At 31.5% G+C, this 10,195-nt stretch overlaps 1 protein-coding gene across 1 annotated transcript; it reads left to right on the plus strand.

The window, feature by feature from the left end:
• The first annotated feature begins 1,366 nt into the window (after positions 1-1,366).
• Positions 1,367-5,685, plus strand: LOC112020827 (mitogen-activated protein kinase 3). Its single transcript, XM_024053386.2, has 6 exons — positions 1,367-1,822; positions 1,949-2,078; positions 2,767-2,904; positions 2,999-3,331; positions 3,669-3,852; positions 5,153-5,685. The coding sequence occupies exons 1-6, from the start codon at positions 1,647-1,649 to the stop codon at positions 5,320-5,322; spliced, it is 1,131 nt and encodes a 376-aa protein (XP_023909154.2). The 5' UTR covers positions 1,367-1,646; the 3' UTR covers positions 5,323-5,685.
• Positions 5,686-10,195: the final 4,510 nt, after the last annotated feature.

A 10,195-nucleotide genomic window follows, 5' to 3' on the forward strand; every position in this document is an offset into this window, starting at 1 on the left:
TTTAGAACCTGATTAATAGAATTAACAAATTTTAAATTCAAGTTGTTAATTAAATTTATTATGAATAAACTTTGTTAAAATAAACAAATATCAATATCATGCACAGTGAAATAGTAAATAAGACAAGATATGATTACTTAGAAAAACTAATGTAACAAACTAGTTTCACAGTAAAAAACTAGAGGAAATATTATCGAAAAGCAATTCACTATAGTAAAGAGAAGTTTCAGATCTAGTACAAAATTTTTGTCTCTAAACTCTATGATCCTCGTAGATGAACTTATAGTAGAAACCTTCTACCGTTTCAGAATTTTTGAACTCTTCAATATATGAACGCCACCCTTTTGCACGGATCTTAATATGTGACTAACTCTAGCAATTTGAAGATGTTGTCGGTTGCAAAGTTCTTCACTTCATCAACAATGAAGATTGAGAAGTACTTGATTACAAAACTCTAAGCGCAAAAGACGCAAGTAACTTATTGTAGAGAGAATAAGGCATTAGGTCACTTTTTGCATGTGTTTTCTATTTATAATGACTTTTAAAATAAGCCTTATATATATCTAGGATTGTGAGAAAAGAAACTCTACACATATATGTCAGCTAAGGCCAAAAATCAGATTTGGAAATTCTAATTTTGTAGATCTCGACAGATTCAGCTTCTATTAGTTTCGTTCTTAAATATCGATAAATACTGTTTTTGTCAAGGTATTTGTCGAGTTTTAATGAATAGTTTTTCTTCATTTTTTTCTTGGTTCAATTTTCATCTTTAATACTTGACTTGAACTCTTATTTATTGAAGTATTAAACACATCTTAAATCTACTAAATTACAAGTAAAATACATTTTGTTAAACGATTAGCTAATTACATAAAATATGTCCTTAACATTATTAATTAAATATTTAAATTTTTAATTTTTGTAATTTAAAATTATGTATAAAAAATTAAATTTATGAATCGAATAGTAAATAATATTTAATTAATATGAAATTTGATATTGTAATTTAAAAATTAAAATTTAAAATATGTAGTTATTTTAATATTTCAAACATAAACCCAAAATTGAACAAGACCTTTAATATTTTAAACATAAACCCAAAATTGAACAAGACCAATTTGCTTTTCCCACGTACATACAAGCAAACAATACGAGAAATTGAGAAGTGGTACATAATTTCTCACCATTATCAATCAGTACAGCACAACTCATGCCTTCTAGGTGGGACCATTTTCAATTTTCTTTAAAAAAAAAAAAAAAGAATAGTAAAATACCACCAGTCTTAACTTATCCAAAGTTACCGATGGCAGTGAAAGAGGAAATGGGCGTTGACAAGATTGAACAAGATGATAGAGGCGGCCGTAATCAGAGCCGTTCATCTCGTCTAAACGCGTTGCGAGTGGCTTTCTTTTTCCATCTTTTCCCTCGCGCGTTTTTTCGCGTCCCTTTCCTCGCATCTGCTAAGAAGTCACCCTGTCACAAACAAAGAGAAACGGAGAGCACTCTGATTCTCTCTCTCTCTCTCTCTCACTCAATTTCAATACCAAAACTTCGTATTTAAACCTCCTCTCACTCCCTCTGAATTCTTCATATTCTCTCTGTCAATACTAAAGAAATTCTCACAGAGAGAGATTGAGACTTCGAAAATGGCTGATATGAATCAGAATGTGGCGGCGACCGGTCAGTACGGCGAATTTCCGGCCGTACAGACTCACGGAGGTCAGTTTATTCAATACAACATCTTCGGCAACCTCTTCGAAGTCACGGCCAAGTACCGCCCTCCGATCTTGCCGATCGGCCGCGGCGCGTACGGTATCGTTTGGTACTAGTTTTTTTCCTCAAATTCTTTCTTCTCTTTTTAAATTTCTTGTTAGCTATCGCGGCTTTGTTTGATTGGCTGCAGTTGAATTTGTGGTGGTTAATTAATTAATTGTTTTGAATTTTGAAGCTCGGTGATGAATTCGGAGACGAACGAGATGGTAGCGATGAAGAAAATTGCGAACGCTTTTGATAACCACATGGACGCGAAGCGTACGCTAAGGGAGATTAAGCTGCTTCGCCATTTCGATCATGAAAATGTAAGTTAATTTTTTTGATATTACTATTAATCTTCTGTGATTAAACCTATATTATCAACTATAAAATTTAGGTTATTTATTAACAAATTTTTTTCTTTTGGAAGGAAGTTTTCAGATTTAAACTTGTTTCTCTTTGTGAAGATTCATTTAATTAATGCTTTTTGTTTGGGTATATTCTTTGCTTGATAATTAAACTATGCTAGTTGACCCACTCAACAATTGTGAAATTTAGTGTGAAAAAAGTTGTGTCTGTTGAAAGGTGGATAATTGTGTATGTTTAACAAGTTATAGCTTTCTTTGGCGATTTCATATAGGAATGGAATGAGTAAATTATAAAGTAATATACTCGAATTAAAAATATCTTGTTTCGATGTTTTAAAAGGAAAGGATGGAAATTAATTAACCTTCAAGAGAAGAAACAACATTACAAGAGAAAAACATTTTCATATAGTAGTGTTCAATAGACATCTACTGCAGAAACTTGATTGTAATTATTATTTTTCAGGAACAAGAGTATTGCAATATTTATTATCAAAGTGTACATATGACATATTGATTTTCACCAAATTTATAATATTCTTTTCTTGCTATTTGATTATGCATCATGAGATGAATAGCTTTTGAAAAGTAGACTGTGGTTTTGTTAGTACTGGAGTTTGAAAGGTGGATAATTGTGCATGTTAAACAGGTTGTAGCTTTAAGAGATGTGGTTCCGCCACCTTTACGGAGAGAATTTACTGATGTTTACATTGCCACGGAACTCATGGATACTGATCTTCACCAAATAATTCGTTCCAATCAAAGCTTATCTGAGGAGCACTGTCAGGTATTAGTCTTTTTGGTTTTGAGCCATAATTGTACAGTACCTCAACATTCAAAATAAAAACTGAGATTAACTTTATGATTGGAATGTGCTGCAGTATTTCTTGTATCAGATTCTTCGGGGCCTAAAGTTTATACATTCGGCGAATGTTATTCATAGAGACTTAAAGCCCAGTAACCTCTTACTGAACGCCAATTGTGATCTTAAGATATGTGATTTTGGTCTTGCTCGCCCAACTGCAGAGAATGAGTTTATGACCGAATATGTTGTCACAAGATGGTACAGGGCACCTGAGCTACTGTTGAACTCTTCAGATTATACTGCTGCTATTGATGTGTGGTCTGTGGGTTGCATCTTTATGGAGCTTATGACTAGAAAGCCTTTGTTTCCAGGGAAAGATCATGTGAATCAGATGCGCTTATTGATAGAGGTAAGAAAAACATTTAAGAGCAATTTTAGTTTTAAGAGAGCTCATTTACAATTTTGGTATGTTTCTAAAGAATTTTAGATTTAAGTTCTGAAGAAGAAATAACATAACTTAAAGTATTTATGGTAACAAGTAACAACTTTTCTATTCTGGTTTTTATTGATTCAATAAAGGTGTTCGATGGAGCTGATTTTTAATTATAAAAAAAATGAGATATATGTAAACTGTCCCCTCTTTACAATTCTGAAGCTGATTAAGTATATTGGAATAAATTATTACTTTATTTTCTGAAAGGGATTTCTGCTGGATATATGCTTATTCGTGCTATTTTTTTTTATAGCTTCTAGGCACACCAACTGAGTCTGATCTTGGCTTTGTTCGAAATGAGGATGCAAGAAGATATATTCGCCAACTCCCCTCACACCCTCGGCAGCCATTAGCTGCGGTTTTTTCACATGTTCATCCATTGGCCATTGATCTCATAGAGAAAATGTTCACATTTGATCCTACTAAAAGGATTACTGGTAATTTTCTAATCTACTGTCAGTCATATTTTTATGCTTTAGGGGACTGGTGAAATTTATTACTTGTTAATTATTGTATGGGTTTTGATGTGAAATTTTCCACCAATCACCTTGAAAAAGAAAGCCATCACCATACTGTGGTTCCTAGTTATTTGAAACCTGCTTCTAGGCCATGTTAGCCATTCTAAGACGTAAATTTTCTTTTTGTATACTTGCTTAGGCTTTTCATAGCTTGAGCATAATAATACCATGTTCATTGAATAGAATCTTATTCCCTTTGAAGTGTCAAGGGGATTATAAGTATGAGTTGACATGTGTCAATGATATGACAGCAAGGACAAAAGAAGCGGCAACCAAAAGAATTTTCCCCCCTTATTGTGAGTAGAATAATAAAATCATATGTTAGTGATGTGAAGGAAAAGACAAAGTGGAGCAATCAAAAGATGTCTCACTGTAGGGTCAACGAGAAGCAGATCAATTAGGTGGCTGGTGAATTGTAACTCATACATCCAAGTGCAGTTTGAATCTGTTTTTTTGTTCTTTATTTTTGAATAATCTAATTAGAAGTAGGCCCTACGTTAATTAATTTTCAGGATTGATAACTATTAATTAGGGAATATGAAGAGACAAGTTAAAGGCTTATTTCAACGAATCTGGTCAAGAAAATGTGATTTGTACTTCTTGCAATATTATGCATTGTAGTTGAGTTTCCCATGTTCCCCTTCCACTCATCATCTTACCCTGAAAATTTGTTGATAAATGGAAATTATAAGTTGCTTCTTTGCTATAGTGTACGGGCAGCTATGATATGCAGGCTTTTGTCTCCCTCTAAAATTAGCATGTCCGACTTGTCCAAATAATAAAGATTGACCAATTTGTTTACTTTAAATGTGCCGTAGAACTTGTAACCTTCATCTTTCAGTTACGGAGCCCGCTTAGAAATATCCCCTTCTTCAATTTTTTACCCTGCAAGGTTTATCTACATGCACACAAAAACTTGAACTTGCATGCATATAATTGAAACTTTTCAGAATTACACATATAAATCCATGCTTTCATCTCTAGATCTGGGAAATTATTAGTGCTTGAAACTGAATATTGTCAAGTAACACTCTTGTAAGAGTCAACAGATTAATTATGGACGGAAAATTCTTTGACTGCCTGTGGTCATAATGTTGACATGTATGAAATTGAATTGGTGTAATGCAGAAGACATGCTTTGAAGTTAAAGATTCGAGTTTAAATATCATATTTTCCTCACTGTACCTCTCTTTAATGGTAACATTTTGTCTCTGGACAGTTGAAGAAGCATTGGCCCATCCTTACCTTGCAAGATTGCATGACATAGCTGATGAACCAGTTTGCCCAAGGCCATTTTCCTTTGAGTTTGAGCAACAACCCTTGGGAGAAGAGCAAATGAAGGATATGATTTACCAGGAGGCCTTATCACTCAACCCAGAGTATGCATAAATTAAAGCAACATTTTTTCTCAGTTTTATCTCATAAGTTGATAAGCCTGTAAATTACTGGGATAATATTGCAACCAGAAATCTAATAGGTCGCAGATTGAGGAACTGAGATCCTATTTCATCTGTGCCATTTCTCTGGTGGGTCTACTGATATTACATTACACCAATGACTGCAAATCAGTTGTACTGGGCTTATGAATTTAATTTTGGGGTCAGTTTTTATTTATTTTTTGTACCACTTGTATTTGCTTAGATGTGTCTGTATCTTAGTTATATCTGTGATATGCTAAAACTGTATTTGTATAGCGGGTTGAATTGTAACTAAGTTGGATTTAATAAAAATTACCTATTGTTTTGTTCTTCATATCAAGGTGCCAACAGTCAAATTTCTAATATAATTCTAGGGATCATAATATTATCATGATATCATGCTGCTACTTCACATTTTTCATCTGATGTATGATACATGGCCTGAAATTGTCACCTTTTTGTCCCTCTCCTCTCTTCTCTGTCTCCGTCCTTTATTTGTACTCTGATTTGATCAGTTTTCATGTAATTTATCTTTTCCAAAAGTATATATGTTTCTTTCTTGGAAGAAATTGGACAAAATTGGTCAAGTATATATCTATCATTAATCAAATAAGAACTAAATATTTCTGTAGAAGTGGGAATCTTATACACCGACTTATAAAAAAAAAAATGGCGGAAATAAATAAAAAATTCAGATTTAGTAGCAGTTGGATATTGCATGTCATATGTTAGATTGATGAATTGGAAATGGTGGAAAACAAACATTTCTAGATATTCGAGGTGTTAGGCTCTAGATTTGGCATGGTGGAAAGGTATATTTGACCTAAGTAAAAATGTGCGAAAAATGGCCAGAGAGTCTTCAACGTGAGGATCTTGAGTGCTTAGTGCTAAGTATGAAATCCTTCTGTTATGTTTGGTAATGAATATTAAATCCATGTAATGGAGGTTCGCTGCCGAATCCGTATTAGATTGGAAATCTTCTCAATATCTCCACATTTTGTTGTTTGGCACTCAATGACCCAAATTCTCAATCCATGACTTGGCAGATTAGAAGAAGTAATTTTTAATCCAATTCCTGCTTACAAGTGTAGGGAGAGCAAATCCCAGGCTCCTAGCTATTAATAAAAAAAAGGGAAAAAACAGAAGGCTAAATCCAGGCTGTTCTTATTACAGGACCACCTTATTTGATTTTGAGTTTTATATACATATGACAATTTCAGATAAAAAACTAATCAAAACATGCAAAGAAAAATGCGCATCAAGATTAAAAAATATAATAAGAAAAAGTATAGAAAGACACTAAATTGATATTAAATTTCACATATATATGATAAGTCATTATTAGTTGTCAATAATGAGAGATAATAAAGTAATGTCAACGGTAAACCTATATAAGAATCAATAATAACTTGCAAACTTATCAAGTGTGAATTTTGTTAGGAAAATTATTGTGTGGGTAGCATTACTCATGTAACAATGATATTCTCTCCCATGAAAAAAAAAAAAAAAAAATTGGAAGAAGAAGAAACTAATAATGAGATGGAAGATCAAAAAGCAAATCAGTGAGACATTTAAGACTAAAAAAGTCAAGTCCATTAAAGGCAAATGGGCCTAAAAGAGAAAGTACCAAGTCTATAAGAAGTAAGTTTCACTTCATAAAAGGGCTCCACCTATACCTCTGGTTGCCTTTCTTCTCGAACTCCACCTTTTTTTTTTTTTTTTTTCATTTCCTTGTAACCTTCAATTCTAAATAGCTCAAAACTTGTATTTCAAAGTTAGGTTGTAAGTATTTTAATTCAATATTATTTCAAATTTTAAATTCATTACCGTGATCTAGTTACATTTTATGCTTTTTATATCTATTTTATTTGTTTAATTTATTAAAATTTCTTATTTATTTTAATTATTTTATTAGGAAATTTACCTGGCTAACATTTGTTTTTGACAAATTCAAATTATAGAACATGATAAATACAAAACAACATTTATATTCGTAAGGTCACAATTCGTAGCCTAAGCCCAAAAGATATGGGATATGAGCTTAATGAGCTCAGTACAATAAATTTGTAGAGAGTGGGTGAAAGAGCTGGGCTTGTACAATAGTTAATAAAGATTTCAAAAGAAGAACTAGCATGAAACACATGTAAACTTCAATACAATGATCGTCTGAGGAGATATATTGTGAAGTAATCTATTAATTCTTGAGGTTAATATAATTCTTAGTGCTACAGCGATTTCCTTTCTCTTTTTTCTCTCTCCTTTTTCTCGTCCTTCTATTATGGGAGATCTTTTACATTATATAGTTCCTTCCAGGCTATACTCATCGTATACTTGTTTATCATCCAAGCTTTCACTCGAGTACATGTCCCATCAAACATCTTCTTTAACTCTCTGCGAATAGTGGTAGCTAAGATTGCACTGTTCAGTGATCTTCTCCACATAAATGCGGCCAGAAAAGTTGCTGCCGAGCATTTAATGTGGTGGTAGCAGCTTTTCCTTTAGATATTTCTGTGTTCTTATTATCTTTGTACGTTCTTGAGATTCATCTTGATCATCGTTGGAACTTTCTGGAAGGTCACCTAAATTATCCAAATGTGTGCTTGACCGATATTCATCATGTTCAAGAAGGAGATACTCCTCGGACTATATGCCTCCATTCTTTTCCTCTGTAATTCTCAACTTTGGGGTCTCTTCTAATCATTTGCTCCTCCTCGGATATATCCACGTCCTCGAATAGGGTCCAAGGCCTAATATTTAAATTTGGGCTCTTATCCCCACAATATTCCCTTTTGGACAATATGAATGAAATGTAATGCCATTGAGATTGAAAAATGCTTCAACAAACTTCCAGAATATCATTAATGATATTATTAATCAAATCTGAAAATTTTCAATATTCAATAATGTCCTAATGTTTTCAAACACTATATAAAACCTTTTATTCATATTACATCACTCAATAACTTCTATTAAAATTAACATTTCAAAAATATTATTGTTGGATTACACGTTTTTATTATTCTTAATATATACATCAAATTTTATGTTAATAAAATATTATTTACTGTTCGATCAATAAACTCAAGTTTTTATGTATAATCTTAAAATATAACAAACTTGAAATTAAACATTTTATAAATGAGATAGATATTAATTTGTGATTATTTTGAAATTTTATACGTATAAAGGGTATAAGAAAAATGACAAAGTTTAGCTACAAAATTTATTGTAGCCTAAGGTTACAACTTTACTTAATATCTTTTTATTGGAAGTGAATTTTGACAAATTTACCATTGAAATACATCTTCTTCTTATAACCTTTATGCTTGCAAAATTTCAAGAAAATTAAAAATCAATAGTTATATCATCAATAAATTATTTAGATTGCAAGTTTTTGTAATTTAAAATTATGTATAAAATATAAGCTTATACATAGGGTCGGCTCAAGGCCTAGGCAAGTTAGGCTTAGGCCTAAGGCCCCACCAATTTTTTTTTTCTTTCTTTAGGTAAAAAGGCCCCACTTCCAATGGTTAAAGATCCAAATTTTTATAAAATCATATATATTTTTTTAAGGTTGTGTATTTATTTATTTATTTATTAGTGATGTTAAGAATACTACAAATTTTACTATTGGCTTACAAATTGTCATGTTACCAATCACAAAAAAGTAATTTAAGCATTCATTAGTTAGATTAATGAATTTTATTAATGAGAGTCAATGTTACATCATATTGTGAACATTTTATAGTACTTTTAATTCATTTTTCCTTTTTATTTCTATTAAGACTCTCAATATACGAGACCAATAGAACCCTAATCCAATTGAAACTCTAAGATGTTGCAAAAATATATTGCAAATGTGTTAAATCATCAATTATAGATTCATCTCCCCTAATAGTTTGAGACTTTAATTTTTGTAAACTGATATCCTACAAAGCCACACACTAAATAATATCCATCTCCTCTCTTAACAAGAAAATATAAAATTAAAAAAAATTAGATTTTAACTTTACTTAACTATGTGTTGTTGTATATCCAAAATAAAGTATTTTTTTTAATCGTAATATATTTTTATATTTTTATTAATATTTATAGTTCAACTATGATATTTGTAAGGGCAGGTTTTAGATCCTAAGCCCAAAAAGTAAATGAATTTAGGCCCAAAAAGCCCAATGCAATGGATTTGTAGAGAATTGGTTGAAAATTAGGCTTTAATAACTAGGACAACACTCATAATGGAAAAGATGATAAGAAGACAAAGACAAGCAAGGTTTTTGTAAAGAAATTCTTCCTCGGTCAAAGTCCGAGGATGGTAGTTCTTGATTATATTCCTTTCAAACTTGAATACAATTTTAGTTCTTAACGCTACAATACTTTCTTTTCAATTCTCAGATGAACCCTCTCCCTATCCCTGGAGGATCTCTCACATTATATAGCCTCTTTTGGTTGATTTTGGCCTTCCATTTGTTGATTATGTAGGCCAAAAAAAAAAAAAAAAAAAAAAATGGAAGAAGAAGAAACTAATAATGAGATGGAAGATCAAAAAGCAAATCAGTGAGACATTTAAGACTAAAAAAGTCAAGTCCATTAAAGGCAAATGGGCCTAAAAGAGAAAGTACCAAGTCTATAAGAAGTAAGTTTCACTTCATAAAAGGGCTCCACCTTTTTTTTTTTCATTTCCTTGTAACCTTCAATTCTAAATAGCTCAAAACTTGTATTTCAAAGTTAGGTTGTAAGTATTTTAATTCAATATTATTTCAAATTTTAAATTCATTACCGTGATCTAGTTACATTTTATGCTTTTTATATCTATTTTATTTGTTTAATTTATTAAAATTTCTTAT

The sequence above is a fragment of the Quercus suber genome, unplaced genomic scaffold (assembly GCF_002906115.3).
Source record: "Quercus suber isolate HL8 unplaced genomic scaffold, Cork oak 2.0 scaffold_36, whole genome shotgun sequence".
Classification (NCBI taxonomy): Eukaryota; Viridiplantae; Streptophyta; class Magnoliopsida; order Fagales; family Fagaceae; genus Quercus; species Quercus suber.